This window comes from Gorilla gorilla, chromosome X (assembly GCF_029281585.2).
Source record: "Gorilla gorilla gorilla isolate KB3781 chromosome X, NHGRI_mGorGor1-v2.1_pri, whole genome shotgun sequence".
NCBI classification, from domain to species: domain Eukaryota; kingdom Metazoa; phylum Chordata; class Mammalia; order Primates; family Hominidae; genus Gorilla; species Gorilla gorilla.
The window spans coordinates 152,478,599-152,502,999 of NC_073247.2; the positions used below are offsets into that span (position 1 = coordinate 152,478,599).

At 36.3% G+C, this 24,401-nt stretch overlaps 1 protein-coding gene across 1 annotated transcript; it reads right to left on the reverse strand.

Annotated features, from left to right (window-relative positions):
* Positions 1-11,921: 11,921 nt before the first annotated feature.
* LOC101133083 (cerebellar degeneration related 1) lies at positions 11,922-12,725 on the reverse strand. The gene is given in 3 exon segments (XM_004064956.5): positions 11,922-12,071; positions 12,073-12,198; positions 12,200-12,725. Coding segments are annotated over 3 exon segments (654 nt in total). The 5' UTR covers positions 12,581-12,725; the 3' UTR covers positions 11,922-11,924.
* Between the last annotated feature and the right edge of the window lie 11,676 nt (positions 12,726-24,401).

Below are 24,401 nucleotides of genomic sequence, written 5' to 3' on the forward strand. Positions count from 1 at the left end.
ACTGCAACCTCTGCCCCCTGGGTTCAAGTGATTCTCCTGCCTCAGCCTCCCAAGTAGCTGGGATTATAGGCATGTGCCACCATGCCCAGCTAATTTTTTGCATTTTTAGTAGAGACGGGGTTTCACCACATTGGCCAGGCTGGTCTCAAACTCCTGACCTCATGATCCCCCTGTCTCAGCCACCCAAAGTGCCGGGATTACAGGCGTGAGCCACCATGCCCGGCCCTGGCATATATTTTTATTACTCCAAATTTATAAGCTACTCATTTAGATTGCCTCTGTTCCTGACCTCATTTCCTATTTTTATGTTTGCTTTTTCCTAGATGGTGTGCTTCTCACCTCAGCCTGATAGCCTGACCTTGACTCCTGAGTTCCACGATCGCTTCACAACTGCAAGTCACCATCATACAAAATTTGAGTTTCCCTAAGTCCGCGCCTTTGAGAGCTTTGGAACGATATGCAAGTTCAAGTCACCATCCTGTTTCTTGCTACCTCCTGTGAGAAGACCACCATTTGGGTTACTTGTTTCTACTCTTGTTCTTCTGCTTGTTATTGTTGCCTCTGCAGCCATTGATCACACACGTGTTGTCATACAAAAACTGGTTAGCCTTTTTATTTGTCTTGTGAATTTTATCATTTGGTTCTTAAGTATTACAAATTAATATTGTGTACTCTCATTGATATACAACTTTCAGTCATTGTAAATATGCGTGAGTTAGGGTGAGAATGGCATGCAAGCAAAAGAACAAGGAGAGGGATGATAGAGATGCAAGAAGAGTAAAGAGGGCAAGAAAGTTTATGTTAATAGCGAACACAATGAAAGTTCTTTAAATGCTTGATAATGGTGAAAGCAACACTTCCTAGGGCATATTTTTGGTGTTAATGAACCTACACATCATACAATAAAGAAAATTGAGAAAGCAGTTGGGGCCAGTGAATCGGGGGCACACAAGAATCATTGAGAAAATCATACACAACTCAAAATGCCACAATAGGGAAAATATAAAGAGATTTGCACTTGTGGCTTCTAAAACAGAGAAGGTTGAATAGGTCTCTTTCTGTGTGTAAAATCTGCCAGTGAGCATCACAAAAATGCAAATTTAAATTTCAATCTGGATGGAAAGTTATAAAATTCATTGCAAGTAATGGGTGGTTGGGTAGGTTTAAGAAATGCCAGGTGGGTGGATCACTTGAGGTCTGGAGTTTGCAACTAGCCTGGCCAACATGGTGAAACCTTGTCTCTACTAAAAATACAAAAATTAGCCAGGCATGGTGGCGGGTGCCTGTAATCTCAGCTACTCAGGAGGCTGAGGCAGGAGAATCACTTGAACCTAGGAGGCAGAGGTTGCAGTGAGCTGAGATCGTGCCATTGTACTCCAGCCTGGGTGACGAGAGCAAAGCTCTGTCTCAAAAAAAGAAAAGAAGAGAAGAGAAAAGAGAAGAGAAGAAAGAAGAGAAGAGAAGCAAAGCTGTGGCCTGTAATGAAAAGAAGTGGAGAAGTGACTGTCAGAGGAAGCAGATTAAGGAGCTGCCAGAGAGTATCCTGAATACCTGAAGAAGACAATTGAGGACAATGGCAATTTGCCTGAGCAGGTTGTCAGTGCTGCTGAAACTCTGGAAGCAAATGCCTACTTGCACATCTATTGCAAAGCATGAGAAAAGGACCAGAGGCTTCAAGCCTGGAAAAGACAAACTCAAAGTTCTGCTTTGTTCCAGTGTGTTCTGATTAAACCCATGTTGCTTTACAGATTCCAAAATTGTTACCTTCTTTAAAGGGAAAGCCAGAAACACTTTTCTGTCTACATGAAGGGAAACCATGAAATATGGATCACTGAGAAACTCTTTTTGAACTGGTCTTTGAAGTGTTTTGTTCTGAGGTTAAATAACATTTAAATGAAAAAAAAATCTTGACTTCACAGTGTTGTGATTCTGGACACTGCTCCTACAGACAAAAATGCAGTCATAAATGCTGTTCCTTGTGTTCAAGTCATCTCCATTACCCCCAGTACGACTCCACTCCTTCAACTCATGCATCTGAGAGTGCTAGTGATGTACTATGCTCTGCATATATTTTGACTACCTGAAGATCTTATCAGAGACACCAGAACTTTACCATGAAAGTGGCTTGGCAACATTTCTCCATTTGTAATGCTTTAACAGGTGTAGAAGAATCAGTGAGACAAATAAAACAATCAACACTTAATGAAGTCTGGCAGAAATTTTGGAATGAGGTTGTGACTGATTCGGAAGGTTTCCTTCCAGTGGTAGAAGAAATTGAAAATATTGTAACATCTGCAAACCACTTGAATAGTGAAGGCCTTGAAGACATTGAGTTAAGTGACATTACTGAATTGTTAGACTCTCACCTTCAAAAGATAGTTGAGAAATATTTTGGAGATGTGATCACATCACAAGGCAATAAAAGAAGCCAGCATAGGTTAACATCCAGAACTCTAAGAATGTTCAAGTATCTACTCCACAAATGAAATTGTCACAATGATTCAAGAGAAAGAGATCCTTTGGTGGGCTACATATTGACTTTCAGGTAAGGCTTAGATGATTACTTACAATCCTATAAAGCAGTAGTAATAAACCTCCAAACAAACACCGATAAGTATTTTCTCTCTGCTTACTTGACAGGGGAGAAGAGGTTGACATTAGGCCATGTCATTCAAACCCGTTCTGCAAACAGGAAAACAGGAAGTAGAAACGCCGCACACAGATAGTTAAACCTTGGGATTCAGACTCTGATGGCTCTGATGATATGGTGATTTGTGTGCTGGGGATGAAAGAGGAGCAGAAGACTGAGCTTACATCTCTTCAGACGAAATGCAATTTTCTCTATTCTTTCCCTGTTACTATTGTTACGACCAAGCATTTTCATTGATGCATTATCATCTTCATCTTGAGATCACAAAGGAAGTTAATTGCCTGATAGCCACTCTTGTTAATATAAAATATCAATGACATTTATTTTATTGTTTTAGTTTGGTGAACAAACTAATTGTCTAGGCTTTCATAATACTCATGTCCCTGCCTCATTTTTTCCTAAAAGGTCTTAAATTCCTCCAACACGGATACTCTGAGAGTTTCAGGAACTCAACTATAGCATTTAAGGAGTGGGCTGCTACTGTACTTGGCTGGATAATTTGATTTTGTACTCCTGAAATTTGTTTTAATTCTGATTAAGCCTAACTTGCCGTCTCACCAGAAAGGATTAGTTTGGTATAAGTTAAATTAATTTCTTTTCCAGCAATTGTATATGTCAGCTATTGGCTGATCCTGAAAAGCAGTATATTTATGTTAAATTTCCAGATTTCCTTTGGTAGCTAATCAAGGAGGAACAGCTGCTAGAGTTCATTTTCATAGATTCTTTCTGTTCTCATATCTGGCCTCCTCAGTGATTTGAAGAATTGAATATCCTCCAAAAAATGGATATTATTACTTCCTGTTCTCTGATAGTGATGGAGACTTCATTCTCAGATTGTTTTTAAATTCCTTTCATAATTCCATATATTTACTTCATTCGATTCAATTGTGTTACAAAAGTTATTGTCATGGTTGTTTTAATTTTGGATGTTTGGAATTTTCCAGGCAGATTTAACAGAGGAAAAAAAAAATCACAAAGCCAGAGATATGATGCTGTTATCTTGTTCTAAGAATTTTGGGCAAAGGCATAGGCTGAACCTGCCTGTTCTTTTGGCTGCTTGTACACATTCCCAACTGATGTCCATTTTGAACTCAGTTGGACAGTTATTCTGGGGAATAGAGAGGAAGTCCAAATAACATCGCTGTTGTTTCTGTTTTAATTGCTGTTTGTGCCGGATTCAGAGCACTGGCCTCATCATTATATCTGATAATGATGCACAGAAAACCTGAATAGAGAAAAGAAGAAAGATAATTCATTGGCATGTGCTTGCCAAAAAGAGACTTTATATAACTTGAGAAAGCATAAAGACAACCTGGAATGAGGAAATGTATGTACAGTAATGAAAAAAAAAATGCTTTAAACAGCTGTGTCAAAACCTGACATCAGAGAGTAAATTGAATTTGGTTTTGTAGGAAGCAGGAATCAAGCCCACTCAAACGTGAAATTTGGCATGAGGGAGTCCAGTAACTTTCTCCTCAGTCTGTGAACTATATGTGAGTTTGATATTTTGAAGGAAAAGGAAAAAAAAAAGTTTAAAAGGGCTTCTGCACAGCAAATGAAACTAGCATCAGAATGAACAGGCAACCTAAAGAATGGGAGAAAAATTTTGCAATCTACCCATCTGACAAAGGTCTAATATCCAGAATCTGCAAGGAACTTCAACAAATTTACAAGAAAAAACAACCCCATCAAAAAGTGGGCAAATGATATGAACAGACACTTCTCAAAAGAAGACACTTACGCAGCCAACAAACATGAAAAAAAGCTCATCATCACTGATCATTAGAGAAATGCCAATCAAAACCACAATGAGAGCCAGACTGGGATCCGGTGCGGAGAGCCCCTCATCCTGGAAAATGGGCCTCGGCCAGAAAGGCAGCCACCCCCTCGCCCATCATGCATAACACGTTCGTGAAGAACCTGGCGCTAAACCATTCCTAGGCAACCTGTTTCTGGGTCAGGGTTTCGTGAGTAGCAGAGCAGATTCCTCGTCGCCATCTATTGAAAGTGAGCCCTCCACACAAGGGTTTGTCTGCCTGCGTGCTCAGAGGGCCGTTGGACCCGCGCGTCCGGCGCTGTCCCTCTTCCTTCCTTCCTCCCGCCACCCGCCGGGGTCCTCGTTACCCCAGCCCGCGCGTGACCACCCACTCCGGGGGTGTCGCGCGCTGGCCTGTCCGCATCCGCCGCGCGTTAGGCCAGTCAGGATGGCGATTATTAAAAAGTCAGGAAAGGATAGATGCTGGAGAGGATGTGGAGAATAGGAACGTTTTTACACTGTTGGTGGGAGTGTAAATTAGTTTAACCACTGTGGAAGACAGTGTGGCGATTCCTCAAGGATCTAGAACCAGAAATACCATTTGACCCAGAGATCCCATTACTAGGTATATACCCAAAAGATTATAGATTATTCTATTATAAAGACACATGCACACGTATGTTTGTTGCAGCACTATTTACAATAGCAAAGACTTGGAACCAACCCGAATGCCCATCAATGATAGACTGGATAAAGAAAATGTGGCACATATACAACATGGAATACACTGCAGCCATAAAAAAGAATTGAGATCATGCCCTTTGTGGGTACATGGATGAAGCTGGAAGCCATCATTCTCAGCAAACTAACACAGGAACAGAGAACCAAACACCACATGTTCTTACTCATAAATGGGAGTTGAACAATGAGAACACATGGACACTGGGAGGGGAACAACACACACAGGGGCCTGTTGGGGGGTGGCGGGCAAGGGGAGGGAGAGCATTAGGACAAATACCTAATGCATACGGGGCTTAAAACCTAGATGAAGGGTTGATGGGTGCAGCGAACCACCATGGCACATGTATACCTATGTAACAAACCTGCACATTCTGCACATGTATCTTGGAACTTAAAGTAAAATCATAATTTTAAAAAGGGCTTGCTTGCATGGTTATGGTTGAGACTACAGATATTCTTCAACATGCTCAAATGAGGAAGATGAGGGTTGAAAACCCATTGTAGGATGCTGTGGATCTAGCGATTCTCCACAGTTCCAGGAGAGCTTACGCTCTTGATCTAAACCACAGTTGTTCTCAACACTGACTGTGTATCAGAGTAATGATAGAAAGCGTTGAAAAATATAGATTTCCAGGAACTGCACAAAGACCTGCTGAATCAGGGATAGGGCCAGAATCTGTATATTTCAAAATTTCCTTCAGCGTTTCTTTATATAGCCATGGTTTTCAAACTGCCGCTCTAAAGCTAGGGAAAATTATGATAGAAAATATAAATGGTAGTGGGCCCAGGAACTAGGAAACCTTGCTTCAAAGTGTTTGTTCTGCCACTAGTTCAATGAATGGTCTTATTCAAGTCGCTCCTGCCTTTGTCTTTCAAATGAGAGAATAAGACCACTTGGTGTCTAAAGTCTTTCTATCTCTGACATTACCTTGAGAGAAAGGTGCATCAACCACAATGGTTGATTTTGAGAATATCTAAACTTTTTCATAGAGACCAAAGTAAATAGGAGTATTATTGCATTGTGTAATTGTGCTCATGGTTCAAGTTTTACCATGTTTTAGTCCCTCCCAGAAAAGGAAGTAGGGCATAATGCCATAGAAACAAGGCAAATATAAACACCAACTCTCTGAAAGGAAAGAGAAGAAGTACCTACTGGGAGTTTCTTTTTCTATGATAATTGTTTTTATTTCCCCTCTGGGTTATAGGTTTTGGGAAAAATAATGCACAGATATTGTGTGTAAAATGCTAATATTTTGTATCTATTGTTTCCATAAACCAAAACAGAGAACTCTGTATGGTGAATGCTTTAAGTTTTCATAGGTCATTTGCTTCTTCTTAGTCACATCTACAGGTAAATATTTTTAAATCAATGATCTTTTCCTCAGTATAATCAGTGGTTCTATATGACTTTAAAGACTGAGCTGTTTTGGCTGGGCGTGGTGGCTCATGCCTGTAATCCCAGCACTTTGGGAGGCCGAGGTGGGCAGATCACGAGGTCAAGAGATCGAGACCATCCTGGCCAACATGGTGAAACCCCATCTCTACTAAAAATATAAAAATTAGCTGGGCGTGGTGGTGCATGCCTGTAACTCCAGCTACTCGTAAGTCTGAGGCAGGAGAATCACTTGAACCTGGGAGGCGGAGGTTGCAGTGAGCCAAGATCGCGCCACTGCACTCCAGCCTGGCAACAGGATGAGACTCTGTCTAAACAAACAAACAAACAAACAAAAGAACTGTTTTGATAATTTTACCATTTATTGAGATTACTACCTTGTCCATTTTTTTATTTATTTTGACCAGAATTAGAGAAATAAAAGGTTAAATTGAATTGCATCAACTAGGAACTCTTAATATAAATAATAAAATGAGAAATGAGAAACTGACTATTATATGATCTTAGTTGTCATAGAAATACTTTGACTTTGGCTTGATGTATGGAAACATTTATCTAGGGCCCAGGTCATTTGAAATAAAATATTGAGATAAATCTAATTATTGTTTAAGACAATATCCAGTTAAAACAACCTAAGAAGTATCACTGATGAGAGTCAAAGAACATTTTACTGTGGTTGAGTTGAACAAGTCAGCAAAACTTGTAGGAGGATGAGAAAGTTTGATATACGCTAAAGGTAGAAATAGAAGTTAATGACAACACTGCCATGTAAATGGGTGTTTTTTTCTTCTTTAAGAAAAGTCCCCCAAATATCAAAGCTGAGGTTTCTTTTAGTATGTTTTATGCACAGTTTGCGTGGAGAGAATCTGTTGTCAAATGGCTTGGGTAAATTCTTGAGCTCAGTATTACAAAGTGCATGGAAATTTCGTTCTTTATAGACATGTTTAACCACTGTGGCAAAAAGAAAAAAAAGGAGGGGTGGGGAGAAAGGGCAGCCCAGGCTGATGAAATGTGAAGAATATGTTAGGAAACTTGTATTACATTTAAAAAGAACTTTTTGTTTAAAATCTTTTAAGTTCAAAATGCAGAGAAAGCTCTTTAAATTACACATTTGGATTACATAGCTTCTACTACCCGAATGCTAATAAAGGGTTTTGACAGTACATATAGTCTAAAAGCTTGCGTGAACAAGGTTTATGATGTGAAATGCATTGATTACTGAACTTTACATAGTATTATTACCTTTTAATGGCCTTTGATGTCAGTGTGTTATGGTTGCTTAAGAATTCAGAAATATGATGTACTATGAACAGAGTGTATATATTACTGGGAACTATAAAATCAAATAGAAAATAGATGAAAGAATTAGTATCATTAGCATAAATAACAAATATTGAGAAATTAAGTATGAATCTATTGTGTTTGAGACACTGCATTTCATCTTTCTTGCATTGCTACGTAAAGCCAAAGATATAATTAACTCATCTTTGCAAACACCTAGAATTGGTTCTTGACTACTTGGCAGTGGTATGGTGAGTGTCACAATGTTAAGAAAATGGGACTTAAAGTGAGAGCTTTGCCACTGACTTCTTGTCTGCTCTGGGCTGGGGGCACCCTCTTTTTGGGTGAGTGGTGCTTAGTCCTGGCAGTACAACCCCTGGGTTATTGGGTTGTGGAGAATCAGCACAGAGGCAAGGTTTTGTAATCACACGGATCTGCTTTCAAATCCTGCCTCTACCAATTACCAGCTGTGTGACTGTGGGCATATTTCTTAACCATTCCAGACTTCAGTTTCTGATCTGTAAAATGCAGTCAAAATACCTGCATTATAGGATTGCTATAAGATTATATGAAATGCTTAGTACAGTGCCTGGCACATAGTAAGCGCTCAATAAATTGTTGTGATTATTATTATTATTATGACATGAATAAGCATTATGCAACCAGAATATGAGAGTTTGCACCTATCTTTGCAAAATTTTCACACTTTGATACTTAATTTCCCTCAAATTAAGGTATGCATGATGGTTTTAAGATGAGAGAAGGAAGTTTAAAAATGAGTTTTAGTATTTCTTTTTGTTTGCTGATGAGGGATACATGATACAATAATTTCCTTGTCTGTAAGTTACTCCCTGATCTGCAGTGATTCTTTATGCTATAATGTGGTTATCATTACTGACATTTATTTGTGTAGTGACTAGAGGTAATCTCAGTTTTGGACATGGATGTGTTCTTATTCTCTAGAAAATAATCCATCCACTTGTTTCCACTTTAAAGAAAATTAGGTAACTGTGATATAGGGGTAAAGATAAAGCTAAATAGGACCTGCTTTGCTTGACCACCAAAATATTAGCTCAGCTGCCTTTTGAGAGAATTTGTGTAAGTCTACGTAATCTTACTAGGCAAGGAAAATTCCTCACAGCTGGCTTCTGAACTTCTTTGAATTTCATGTATTCTATGATGGCATTCAAGAAGTTTAAAATAGTGTTATTCAGAATCCTAAGTATTCATCATAACTGATGCTGTGTCTGCTGAGTGACAGAAACGTCACTGCCTTAATTCTAGCCCCCACTACCACTTACCTGCATAACTGTATTAGCCTCACATCCCAACCCTTGGAGTATTAGGTGTTCTACTGTATATATCTAGTAGTCTTTGCTATTCAGCACCTTGCTGCTCAACTGGCTTTCCTTATGTACGGTTCTGATTCCAACACCTCCTTGTTCATAGACGTTTAATAACCACCCATTGTCTATATATTCCACTACTTGATCTTTAAATCACGCATGGCCTAGTTCCAGTGTACTTTCCCAGTTTCGTATGCCAGAGTTCTCTTTCATGTAATATATGTGATAGTTCCTGACTTCCTCAGCCTTATCTAAGTACTAAGGGCCTTCAGCGCATAGCTCAAGTCTAATCCCTGAAGCTTGTCACTTAAGGTCTTTGTCACTTAAGAAATTACATGTATTACCTGAAGCCAGGGTGCCTGAGAAGAGCCTACCAAGCTATAATCTTTTTCCTGTTCCCCTCCATATATGTCCAGTCTGTAGGGGTGGGTTTCTTCTCTAATTTACTTAAGCTTCCAGCCTATTTAATTAAATTAGGACGTCCTCATTGATCCTCAGCCCTATTGGTTGGGCCCCTGAATGCAACCCATTTAATTTTGGCTCTGAATACAAGGCTCCCTGTTTGGGCGATTGTCCAAACAATTGCCTAGAGATCTAAATTCTTAGGTTCTTGCCAGTTTCATCTCCTATCATTACAGCACATGATATTGTTATTTACCATTCGGCTTCAATTTTCTCTGCTTGTTCTCTGTGAGAACAAGTTCTCTTGTTCTCTGCTTGTTCTCATATGTGAACGCTAGCCTGGAATGTACTTAACTTTACCATATCCTTGATTTGGCGTTAGAGCAGGGCATAGCAAACTAAGGCCCTTGGGCCAAATGCAGCCCAACCATCTTTTTTAAGTAAAGTTTTAATGCAGCACAGCCATCCCCATTCATTTACTTACTGTCTGTGACTGCACTACAATGGGAGAGTTGAGTAGTTGCAACAGAGACAATGTAACCTGTAAAGACTTAAATATTTACTTCTGAACCTTTACAGAAAATGTTTGTTGATCCCTGATCTAAAGGCAAGCAGTTCTCTCGACCTAGATACTGCTTATTCTTTGATAATTTCCCATTCCCATCTTGTTAACCAATAAGGCCAGTTCATTGAGACTGTGAAGATAGCTTCCAACCCATTCAAACTATTTGCTTTTTCTTGAATTTCCCTGCCTTCTCTTTCTCACCTTCCTAGAATGCTATTTCCTTGTGTTTTGCTTTTTAGCAGAAGAGATGAAATAGTATTAAAGGCTATAAGAGTAGTCTCATGATGTCTTTTAATTTAATATCTAGGCCCTAATACAAAACTCTCTGAATATTGCTACTGTCTTTCAGCACGACTTTCCAATACCATTAAGATTAAGCCTTTCTGTTCCTCAGTTTCTCTAACTCAAGTCTTCTAAGCTCCACAGCTTCCAACATCTTTAATTACCAGATCTTCCCAATATTATAACATCCGTGCGTTCCAGTCCCTGTCCTGCAGCATCTCCAATGCCCTTGTTTTCTAAACTTCCCAGTATTCAAGTCATTAAAAATTTAGGTCTTCTAATATCTCCAACAACCCATCTTCAAAGTCCAGGTCTTGTCTTTCAGAATCCAGAGTTCTAAATTACAAGTCTTCCATGGTCCTAATCCTCCAATGTCTGCTATATACAGGTCTTCTAGAGGCTATGTATTTCATAGTGTTTAAGTCTAGATTCTTCAGTGTCTTCCAGCACTTACATCATTCAGTTTTTACATTTTTAAATGTCTCCTACATTCTAGTTTTACAGTGTATTTTTATCGCCAATTCCTCCAATGCCCAAGTCTTTAAATACCTGCAAGAACTTTCAGGTACATCAATATCCTCAATGTCTGAATGAATAGACCTCTTAATATCCTGGTCTCATATTGTCCAGGCTGCCAGTATTCTTGACATCCAGCATCTTTAAAATTTAATTCTTCCAAACTGTCTTTTGACATAAATATGTCAATATCCATGCTTATCAATGTCTCCCAATATCCAGGGCTTCTCATTTTAGGATTTATAAATGTCTACATCTGCTGTTGTTTATATCTGCCAGTATTTAGGAGTTCCAAGGTACAGGACTTACAATATCTCTAATTTCCAGAGATTTCAGTGTCTATGACTTCCAATATTCAATATCCCAATGTTCAGGGCCTCCAGAAATATCGATGTCCAGAGTAACCAATGTCTTCAAAATCCAAGGCTTGCAATGTCTCCAATATCCTGTGCTTACAATGTTTCCAATGTCCAGGGTTTCCGATGGCGCCAGTGTCAAGGTCTTCCAACAACTCCGGGTCTTCCAGCGACTTCAAGTCTTCCAATAATCTCAAGGTCTTCCAGATAATCCTGAGCTTCCAGAAAATCCACATCTTCCAGACAATCCACGTCTTCCGGACAATCCATGTCTTCCAAGAAGCTCCAAGTCTTCCAGTAAATCAAGTCTTCCAGCAAATCCAGTCTTCCAGCAATTATAGGTCTTCCACCAAATCGAGATCTTCCAGGAAAATCCACGTCTTCCAGGAAATCCATGTCTTCCAATAATTTCAAGGTCTTCCATCAAATACAGATCTTCCAGCTAATCCATGTCTTCCAGAAAAATCTGTGTCTTCCACCAAATCCAAGTCTTCCAGTAAATCTAGTTCTTCCAGAAAAATCTAGATCTTCCAGTCAATCAGTGTCTTCCAGAAAGAAATCCAGGTCTTCCAGTCAATCAGTGTCTTCCAGAAAGAAATCCAGGTCTTCCAGTCAGTCAGTGTCTTCCAGAAATATCTATGTCTTCCACCAAATCCAGGTCTTCCAGTCAATCCACATCTTCCGGAAAAAATCCAGGTCTTCCAGCCAATATATGTCTTCCTGAAGATCCACGTCTTCCAGAAAATCCATGTCTTCCAGAAAATCCATGTCTTCCAGTAACCTCCCAGTCTTCCAGAAAATCCACGTCTTCCCAACAATCCAGGTCTTCTGGATAATTTGGGTCTTCCTGAAAATCTACGTCTTCCAAAAAAGCCATGTCTTCCAGAAAATCCACATCTTCCAATGGCCTCCAGGTCTTCCAGACTATCCATGTCTTCCAGAAAATCCTTGTCTTCCCTCAAATCTATAGCTTCCAAAAAATCCAGGTCTTCCAGGAAATCTGTGTCTTCCAGCAAGTCCACGTCTTCCAACAAAGCCATGTCTTCCAGACTATCCACGTCTTCCAGAAAATCCTTGTCTTCCCTCAAATCCATAGCTTCCGAAAAATCCAGGTCTTCCAGGAAATCCGTGTCTTCCAGCAAATCCACGTCTTCCAACAAAGCCATGTCTTCCATCAAATTAATGTCTTCCAGCCTACTTGTGTCTTCCAACAAAGGTACGTCTTCCAACAAAGGTACGTCTTCCAACAAAGGTACGTCTTCCAGAAAATCCATGTCTTCCAACCAAGCCATGTCTTCCAGAAAATCCACGTCTTCCAGAAAATATATGTCTTCCAACTACGCTACGTCTTCCAACAAATCCATGTCTTCCTATATCTCCAGGTCTTCCAGCATCTCCAGGGCTTCCAGCATCTGCACGTCTTCCAACATCTCCACGTCTTCCAGCATCTCTGTGTCTTCCAGCATCTTCATGTCTTCCAACAACTACCCAGTCTTCCATCAACTGGCTCAATATCCATGTCTTCCAACGTCTCCAGTGTGCTGATCTTCTGACATTCAGGTCTTCCAGTGTCTGCAATATCCAGGTATTCTAACATGTTCTATAGTCCAGATCTTCCAACCTTTCCCTAGGTCCAGGCCTTTTCAAATCTAGGCTTCCCCTGTCTGAGCCTTCCCATATTAAAATCACTCTACAGAAAAATCTTCCAACTCAACTATTTCTGCTTCTAGTTGAATTAGCTTCAAAAACATTTAATGGGACATTCCTCCTTATAGACCAGATCTTATGAACCAACAGTACTGCAGTTTGTGTTTTTTACTATTAGGAAATGTGTGTTTAATCTCTACAACTTTTAAAAATAATGTCCATAATAAAACTTCTGCAGAATAAACAGGACTGCTGCAATAAATTTTACTACTTCACTAGTGCTTACGGTTTTTATACAGTTGACTATGTTTAGGTCTAAGTGAAATTTTTATTTAATGAGAAAAATTCCTGTTTAAGACTGCTATTTTAGGTAAAGTTAACATGTAGAGTATTATTTGTCCATTTTAAATGATATTAATTTTTATCATTGGTCTTACATGACCAAAGAATAATAATAATATAATAATAATAATAATAATAATAACAACAACACTTAACATAGCATTTGCTACATCCAGGCACTGTTCTCAGATCCTTACATGCATTAACTCATTTAATCTATTTAATCTTCACAACAACCCATTGAAGCTAGGTACCATCATTATCCCTATTTTACAGATGAGGAAACTGGCACACAGAGGTGAAGTAAATTTTGTCCACAGGACACAACTACTAAATAATGGAGCCAGATTTAAACCCGGCTAGCCTGTTGTGAGAGTCCATGATTGTAACCACTATGCTATAATATCTGCTGTTTAAAATCATGATAGAATGATGTGATCCAAAGGTTGATTGCTTCCACATTTTGTGTAGAATATTATACAATCCCGTATACAAATGGTCTCGCTTGATCCTGTCACTGCCAGGGTCTGTTTGTATGCACAGCTTTTATTCCCCAACCAGCTACTACCATTCCCTTGGACCTGTATATGGAAGTAGGTGCAAACACTTTCTGATACCATTTTCAGTTTTGGCAGGAAGAATATAAGGAAACACTGAGTTCAATTACCCTTTGCTTCAGAATCATATTCATAGCTCCATGCTTCGAGTACTGGTGCTTGGAATTTAACTCTTCTATCTATTTGAATCCCCTTTTACTGACTTTTGTCCACTTTGCACCTTACTATGTGGAGCACTTACCATTAGTTTGTTTCTAACCTCCAGCATCTACCTGCTTCAAATATCGCAACCTCCTGGGTTCCTGGCCACTGCCTTGTATCCGACTAATGGTAGCTGCAACTCCTTAAATCCCAGCATGCTGATCTAGAGAACCAAGTAGTTGGTTCTCTAAGTCTCAGCTCCCACCAGGTGCCTTCAGCAATGTTGCTACCCATGCTTCTGGCTGGCATGAAAAGCATGAAAACCACATAATTAAATTTTTACAGTTAGGCAGGGACTCTCTAAAGATTTAAAATCGTCTATATGATAACAAAAAGGAACAATAATAATGCCAATTAAAATAGAAATACCTTCTGAATGTCTAATGATTTATACTTCACAAAGTGCTGTCACCTCATTCATTCATTCATTCATTCAACAAATATTTATTGAGCGCTAACTGTATGCCAGGCATGTTTTGATAAAGCTTAAAATCATCTGTGGGAAACAACATACAGATAATTGGAAAATTATTTATCAATTGTTAAGGCCATGAAGAAAAAGTAACTGAGAGTCTGGAAAATCAAGGAAAGCATTCCTAAAGAAGTAATATTTATTGTGACTCTGAAGAATCTATATTCTCATTTGGTTCTCACAATATAGCCTTGTGACTTAAATAAAACAGATTTTTTGTATATCAGTTTTACTAATCTGAGTGCTAACAATAGCCATGGGATCCAGCTGTTTTGACCTCTTTATTTTCCCTGCTACTCATTTTGCCTTAAAATATATATGAAGTACTATTTGAAAATTTATATCAAGGGATATAAAAATGTACTTTTTGGTTTAGTATATTCCACTTCAAGGAATCTGTCCAAGGAAATTATCTAAAATGTGGATAATTCACACACAAAGATACTCCTCACATAGTTATTTGGTATAGTGAAAAACAGAAAAACCTTAGTCTAACATTAAGGGAATGATTAAGTAAATGTGCCATGTACCTATAATGGAATATTCTTCCATTAAAATGCTATGGCATATTCATTTTATAAGTTAAGTGAAAAATCAGCATACAAGGTTACATAAAGTGTGATGGCAACTATTTTAAAATATATAATCAGTGACAAATGACTAGAAGTAAATGTATTGGGGACTGTAATTATTACTGGATGGGTTGGATTATGTATGATTTTATTTTCTTCTATATATTCTTTTATTTTTAAGTTCTTACAATGTACAGGTATTTTCTATTCAGGAAAAATAAACAATTGTGCACAAAACTATTCATCTTTTTTCTTGTACATGGAATCAAGTTTTACTGTTGGAAACACTTCAAAATATATGTTAGCAAAGTGAAAAAAAACAAATTCTCAAATAATTTCAGTATCTAGAGATAATCACTGTAAGGATTTTCGTGTATGCTCTTGTAGACACTTTTACTGGCATATTTTCTTGTACAAAATGTAATCATACTGCAATTTAACCTATTTCTTTCTTACACTTAATAAATTGTGAACAACTTTCTATGTCAGTAACTGTGCAGCTATGTAATAATTTTAATATATAATTTACTTACTCCATCTCCTATTGGTGAGCATTAAGTTCCTTCCAATTTTCTTGTATTATAAAAACTTCTGTGATCAGCACATACTTTATGTAAGCTGTGAAGAACACAAACTGTGTCATTCTACGTGGTGTTCCTGTACATATTTGTGTGCAGATGTGTTTGGGTATTACTTAGGATAAATTTCTAAAAGGAGAGTTGCTGAGCCAAACAAGACCATGTGCATCATAATGTTTATCACAGCAAAAAAATTACAAGCAATCATGTGTCTAACAGTTGGGGTGGTTAGAATATTATATTGTAACTATCTAATGGAATACTGTGCGGTCATTTAAATTTATACCATGGAAGAATATTTACCAAAATGGGAATATGTTCATAAGGTATCATCAGTGAGAGAAATAGGTCACAAAAATATGTATAATGTTCATGTTTCATAGAAGGAAAACTAAATACCTTCAGGAAAATAACTAGAAGATACACACTAAAATGTTAGTAGTAAAAGTCCCAAAAAGAAAATGGATAAATCATGGTATATTTCACATAAAATATTATATAGTCATGATATGAATGTTCTACAGCTACACATAACAATATGGGTAGATTTTACTTCTAGAATATTAAGATATCAAGTCTCAAAAGACTACATATAGTAGGATATCCTTTTTATATTATTCAAAAACAAGTAAAACTAAGCACTATATTATTTAGGGCTACATACACATAGCATACAAATAATTTATTAAAAAGCAAAAAAAAATTTAAAAATTGAAGATGATGGTCACTGGGGTTGAGGAAAGAGGGTCAGAATATGGGAGGACAATGTACATGAATTCATATTATGGTTAATATTCTAGTACTCGTGTGTTGGGTAGTGGTTGGTGTCATTATGTAATTGAAATCCCATTATTGATTATTTAATAATTTTATGATTATTATTAACATTAAATAGAAAGGCAAGTTAATGAGTAAAAATAAAAGAGGGCCTTGCATGAATCAATGAGACACTGTGCACAATCTAAGGATTATTAATCCCTTTCTGTACATTTGTCTTTCATTATTTTTTAAAGTAATTTATCTGTGGGTAGTAAGACTACATGGGATTTTTATTCTCTTTTGGTTCTTTATTCTCAAAATGTTCTATTTTGAACATGTGTTATTTTCAAAATTAAAATATATTTAAGCTTTATGTTAATGTGTTTTTATTGATATAGGAAAATACAATATTATATTTATTGAAAAACAAGCTCAAAATTACATAGCACATGATCCAAAATATGTTGAAAATACATAACAGGGAGTGAAAAGAAAAGTGTTGATATGTTAACAATAGTTGCTTCTGTGTAGTCAGATTTCAAATCACTTTTTTTCTGTTTCCATATATACACATATATACGCATATATGTATATTCCATATATACACATATATACGCATATGTGTATATTCCATATACACACACGTGTGTGTATATCCCATATACACTCATGTGTGTGTATATCCCATATATACACTCATGTGTGTGTATATCCCATATATACACTCATGTGTGTGTATATCCCATATATACACTCATGTGTGTGTATATCCCATATATACACGCATTTGTGTGTATATTCCATATATACACATATATATGTATCTATATTCCATATATACATATATGTACATATATGTATATGTGTGTATATATGTACACATATGTACATATATGTATATGTGTGTATATATGTACACATATGTACATATATGTATATGTGTGTATATATGTACACATATGTACATATATGTATATGTGTATATATGTACACATATGTATATATGTGTATATATGTACACATATGTACATATATGTATATGTGTGTATATATGTACACATATGTACATATATGTATGTGTGTGTATATATGTACACATATGTACATATATGTATATGTGTGTATATATGTACACATATGTACATATATGTATGTATGTGTATATATGTACACATATGTACATATATGTATGTATGTGTATATATGTACACATATGTACATATATGTATGTGTATATATGTGTGTGTGTGTTTTATAGGGTGGGCTTATTTTTTGTTATGAAAGTAATATATGTTTATAGTAAAAAGTAAAAAAAAGCAGTAGTGTATGAAGTAAAAAGTGAAAATATCCTTCTCCTAATCCTATCTCCCAGAGATAGCCATGACTCTTTGTTTTGCTACCTTCCTCATACTTTTTTTTATTTACTTGAATGTATTCTCATGTGTTTTAGAAAATGAAAATACGTAACAGGGAGTGAAAAGAAAAGTGTTGATATGTTATTAACATTAAATGTTATAATAATAGAATAATAATATTATTATTAACATTAAATTAACATCCTGTACATATATTCTACAACTTGCTTTTTTCCTGCTCTGTAGAAAGTCATTTTATAAAACAGCTACAGAAAATTTCAGAGTAGGGTGTACTATATTATTTATTCAATTCTTTCCACATTAGATCTTTAGGTTGTTAACAGTTTGTAGCTATTATAGATAATGCTACATAAAGCATCTTTACAATCTATTATTTATTCAATTCTTTCCACATGATAGATCCTTTGGTTGTTAACAGTTTGTTGCTAATATAGATAATGATATATAAAGCATCTTTACAATTTTTTGCACTTTTACAAGGATTTTAAAGAGCTAGTACCTGAGAAATAAAATTTCTGGATCAACATGTTTGAGCTAAATTGCCCTCCTGGCATGCTGAATGCTATTATTTTTGACTTTTGTCAATATTTTGGATGGAAAATCTAATCTCATTCCTTTAAATTATTTTTCTCTAATAATTTGTAAAGTTAAGAAAATTTTCATACATTTACTAGCTATTTTTATTTCTTCTGTAAGAAATTGCTTGTTTGTATCCTTTACCTATTCTTTTGTTGTGTCATTTCTCTTTTTTTATTATTAATTTGTAGATCTCTGGATATTGGAGCTGATATCCTTTTGTCTGGTGTATATTGCAAATGTTTATCATTTGTCTTTTAAATTTATTTATGGTGCTATTTACCATAAAGAAGATTTAATTATGTAAATAGACAAACATTTTAATCTTTTATAATTTCTTGTTTTTGTTTCATATTTAGATAGGCTTCTGCACTCCCAAGATTATAAAAGTATTCTCCTATATATTCTTCTAATCAAAAAATATACTTTTTGAGATATGGTCTTTCTGTGTTGTCCACACTGGTCTTGAACTCTCGGGCCAAAGAGATCTTCTTGCCTCAGCCTCCCGAGTAGCTGGGACTACAGGTGTGGGCCAGTGTGCCTGGTTCTTCCAATATTTTGTACGTTCTTATCGCTTAATACTCTATGTAGAATTGGCTTTTCTTTTATAAGTGTTTCCATGGTACAGAGTAGGAATCTGAGCTTATTTTTTTCAGAAGAGAGAGTCCGTTTATTCAACTTACTTATTCAATTGAATTATTTCCATACTGATTTGGAATTCTCTTTTTATCATGAACTATATGGGTTTTTTTTTGTTTCTTTTCTGTTCAACTGATAATATTTCTCTAGTACTGAGCTAGTACCTCACTGCTTTAATTACTGTAGCATTATGTTTTGACATATGATGGGACTGCTTCCCCTACATTATTTTTTTTTTCCAAATTTTTCGCTATTCTTGTGCATCCCATTTTTCCAGATTAATTTTAAAATTAACTCATGAATGCCCATAAAAAATTAATCCCTTGGAAATGCTTCAGACCTTTTGAGTAACATGTCAAGAACTGCCATCTTTATGATAGTGGGTTTTGCGTCTAGTAACGAGGGATCTGTCTCAATTTATTTAAATTTACTGTAGTCTCCATTTAGATATTAAAAGAATTGTTAGGCTTGTTTATAGTTTTAATTCCTCTTACGTGAATGATATTGCATTTTAAAAATTCATTATCATTAGTGCATAGAAAAGCTATTTAATATTTATCTTGTATCCAGGTATCATATTGAACTCTATTCCTAGCTCTAACAGTAGTTTTTATTTTAATTTGATTATCTTGATTTCTTAGATACACAATCATGCCGTTTGTAAATAATAAAACTTTTGTCTTTTCCTTGCTAATGTTTGTATCTATTTTTTTTTCTTTTAGCACATTGGTAAAGGCTTTATAACTTCCAGGACAATGCAGATTGATGTTGGTTAATAAAGAGCAGGCAACCTTCTGTTTTTGGCTCTAATAGAAATGCCTCATTGTTTAAATATTATAATTGCCATTGTTTCTGATAAATGCCCCTTTTCAAGTTATGGAAATGCCCTTCTGTTCTTGATTGACTTATAATTTTATCAGGGATGGATACAGAATGTTATCAAGATGCCTTTTCTGGCATCTGACAAGCTGATATCAAGGTGATGATACGGTTATTCTCTTTAACCCATTAATGTAGTTAATTACATAATGTTGAGCTATTCTTAGATTCCTGGAATAAAACTGATTTGGTAGTGGTGTTTTGGTATGTCATTATTTTATTTAGGATATAAAACTCTATATTAACAAATGCCTATAGAAGTGCCCTATTACTTCTTTCACATCATGACACCCTGGGGTAAATAGACAAGATTGCTCAGGGCAAAGGCAACTTGGCTTCACAGGATCTGCCTGGTTGACCCAACGTCTTAGGAGATAAAGATTACAGTACACATACAACCCATTCGCAGGACACCAGTGTGCTGAGGTACACTTGTTGGGAAACTCTTATTTATTGTTTTCCTTTCTGCGATACCCCTTTCCTGATTTGATATTAGGATTATGATATTTTTGTGAATAAAGATTTTTCTTTTTCCACAATGTAAATAACTTAGACACAAGCTGTTCCTTAAACAATTGGTAACACCAATATAACTGTTTTGTCCTAGTACATGCTTGGGGCCTAGAAATTTAAATCTTTACATTTCTTGTATGATTACTTTATCCAAGATTTTCTCCTCTTCTGGAGTCAATTTTGTCAAAACTGTCCATTTCATCTGGATTTTCAAATGTATTGATTGGAAATTACACATAATATTTCCTAATGTGCCTTAATTTGCATATATGTGGCTATATGCTTTTTTGTTTTCTCTGGTAGGACTTTCCTTAGATTTGTATATTTTATTTTCAGTTATCTATTTTTTTAAAATACCAAGTGTTTTCAAATATCACTTTCTGCTTTTGTAAATTCCTTCTTTTTACATTCTTTAGTTCTGTTTGATCTCTTTCTAGATGCTCTAGGTAATGTTTAGTTTACTTTTAATTCTTTCTTTCTGTTTAGTGCATTTAAGTTAGAAAATTTCCTCTAAATACATGTTTGATTGTATCCCATAGTTTTCAGCATTTTCATGTTTGTTTGTTTGTTTTTTTGTCACCTCATATTTAAAGCTTTGTTTTCCTGTTTAATCCAAGAGTTATTTAGAAGTGTATATATTTCAGTGTGGTTAGGTTTTAGTTGATGTTTTGCTTCCTATCCCTTTTTCCCTTAATTACTACTTATACTATCTCATGGATGGAGAATGTTTCTTGCATGAGTTATACCTCTTGGAATATTTTCTTTGTATTCTAGATGAAATTTTTATAAATATTCCATGAACAATTGGAGAAAATATATATTTTTTGTTGGGGTAAATATTATATCAATCATGCTTCTACAAATTAAGTCAAATTAGTTCATTGTTATTCAAATTTTCTATTTTTGTCTGATTTATCTAAATTTTCTAATAAAAATATATAAAATGTCTTACTTCATGGTTTTATTACAGTCTCCTATTTCTAACTTTTTTGGCTTGACATATTTGAAATTGCTTTTCAGGGTATTTTTTTATGATTATCTTATTGGATTGTATTAGTTCACAATGTATATTAATTCAAAAAGATACCTTCCTTGATTCATTTAATGATTTTTGTTTTGACTCTTCTATGCTACCTCTACTTTATTTTTGTTACCATTTGCCTACTATATTCATACCAGTATTTTCAGCTTTTCTCTGCTGTTTTGGTTTGGGTATATCTTTTCAAGACTGCATGTGATGAGTTTTTTTACTCGATCTCGCAATGTCTGCCTTAATATTTCACAATTAAACCTTTCGTATTTATTATAATTTGGTAATATTCATTAATTTTCCTGTCTTTTTAAAGTCTTGATAGATTTGTCAAAGTATATGTACTTTTTCCTATGCTGGTTTAGAAGTTCGAAATATCACTTCTAATAGTGATTATGCTCAAATAGGTACATATATACATACATATTTATTTTTTACTTTATATACTTTTGTGCAATTGGAACTTTTGAAGTATGTAATATTTTTGTAATGAAAAAAGAGGAAAGAAACATCTGCTTTTTAATGTGTCTAGTATTTGTTCCTTTGTCACCAATCTCATTCCCCTTGCTTGGGCTATCGTCATCCAAATTTTAGGTCCTTCCACAAATCTCTCAGTCTCCCACTACTGCCCATCCTGTTTATTGCTACCAGATTAATCTCTTTAAATATCATTTTTTCATATCACTCAAAAACATACAATTCAAGTTTCATCATTAAATCTAAACATCCACATGTGCCCTCCAAGTGCCCATGACCTTCCCTACATAATCATCTTTGTTCTCTACTTGCCCATGGGTTATCTACTCTAGTCAGACTGGTTTTCTCACTACCACATGCATCAGTATCTGTTCCCTCCTTTACTTTCATTTATGTTGTTCTCTAAACTTTTTCTGTTTTCTCAGAGTCCTACCCAACCATACCTATCTCAGAAGATTTGTTATTCTGTTCCAATAGTTTTCCATCAGGGAACGCCTACATCTTCAGGAAGGAGAAATAGTCTGGTTACAAAACTGTGGGAACAAACTTTATTTTTGACCCTGAAACCTTCAAACATTTTATTTTGATTGAAAAGAGACATTTTGACCATATATTAAAATTATTTATTAGGTTGGTGCAAAAGTAATTTAATTGTGGTTTTTGCTATTAAAAGAAATGGCAAAAATCACAATTACTTTTTCACCAAACTAATAACTTTGAGATTGATATTAACCCCTCACCCCAAACCAGAATTTCCCTTACGCTTCTACCTTAGTAGCAGTGTTGGTCACCATCACCTCAATTTAAATATTTTCCCCAGTTTATGCACTTTTTGAATCCCCCCTACCAGAGGAAAGTCAATCTTTCACTTCTTTGAGAGCTGGTTTGACCATGCTAGCATTTATTTCATGATCTTGAGCTCCTCTGGAAGTTTCTATCAGTTTCTCCAGGACTGAGATTCCAACAGGGCCTTTGCTTTCATTTCAGTCAGTGTGGCCCTTCCTGTCCTGGAATGAAACTAGGAATGGGGCCCAAGAACTGTAGGCACTGAAAAAATGTACATTTTCTTACTGGTATCACGAATTAATCAGCTTTCTATGCTGCTTCTACCCAACAAGATGAAGTCTTTAGCATACTTTGTATTTTCAATACTTTCACTTCTTCCCCTAACACCTCCTTCAGATGACTCTGCCTGCAAAGTTCCTAATAGAGAGAACAGCTGCAAGCAATACTATCCTCGCGAGGTGGAGCTCTTTTGGAACAAAAAAGCTGAATTCTTGCTGAATCACTGACCTTTTTCTAGATTTTAAAATAATCTTGTTTGTTTACACTATGCATTTTTATTTTAGGACCTTTACTTAATTTTCTTAGTTTTAAAAATTTACTTAGTTTTCTTAATTTCATAGCCACATTAACAGTAATTATTGAGACAATATGTTTTCCTTGTGACCACTCTGAGCACTAAGTCGTCTCCCTTATTGCATGTATTAGTTCGTTTTAACACTGCTGATAAAGACATACCCGAGACTGGGTAATTTATAAAGAAAGAAAGGTTTAATGGTCTCACAGTTTCATGTAGCTGGGGAGGCCTCACAATCATGGTGGAAGGCAAAAGGCACTTCTTATGTGGTGGCGGCAAGAGAGAATGAGAACCAAGCGAAAGGGGTTTCCCCTTATAAAACCATCAGATCTCATGAGACTTGTTCACTATTACAAGAACAGTATGGGGGAACCACCCTCATGATTCAATTATCTCCCAAAGGGTCCTTCCCACAACACATGGGAATTAAGGGAGCTACAATTCAAGATGATATCTGGGTGGGGAAGCCAAACCATATCATTCTGCCCCTGCCCTCCACCCAAATCTCATGTCTACACATTTCAAAACAAATCATGCCTTCCCAACAGTCCCCCATAGTCTTAAATCATTTTGGCATTAACTCAAAAGTCCACAGTTCAACGTCTCATCCCATACAAGTCAAGTCCCTTCTGCTGATAAGCCTGTAAAATCAGAAGCAGGTTAGTTACTTCCTAGGTACAATGGGGGTACAGGCAATGGATAAATACACCCATTCCTAATGGGAGAAATGAGCCAAGACGAAGGGGCTAAAGGCCCCATGCAAGTCTGAAATCAAGTAGGGCAGTCAAATCTTAAAGCTCCAGAATGATCTCCTTTGACTCTATGTCTCACAACCAGGTCACACTGATGTAAGAGGTGGGTTTTCATGGTCTTGGACAGCTCTACTCCTGTGGCTTTGCCTGGTACAGCCTCCCTCCTGGCTGCTTTCACAGGCTGGTGTTGAGTGTCTACAGCTTTTCCAGGCACACAGTGAAAGCTGTTGGTGGATCTATCATTCTGGAGTCTGGAGGACAGTGGCCCTCTTCTCACAGCTTCACTAGGCAGTGCCCCACGGGGGACTCAGTGCGGGCTTGAACCCCACATTTTCCTTCACCATTGCCCTAGCAGAAGTTTTCTGTGAGGGCCTTGCCCCTGC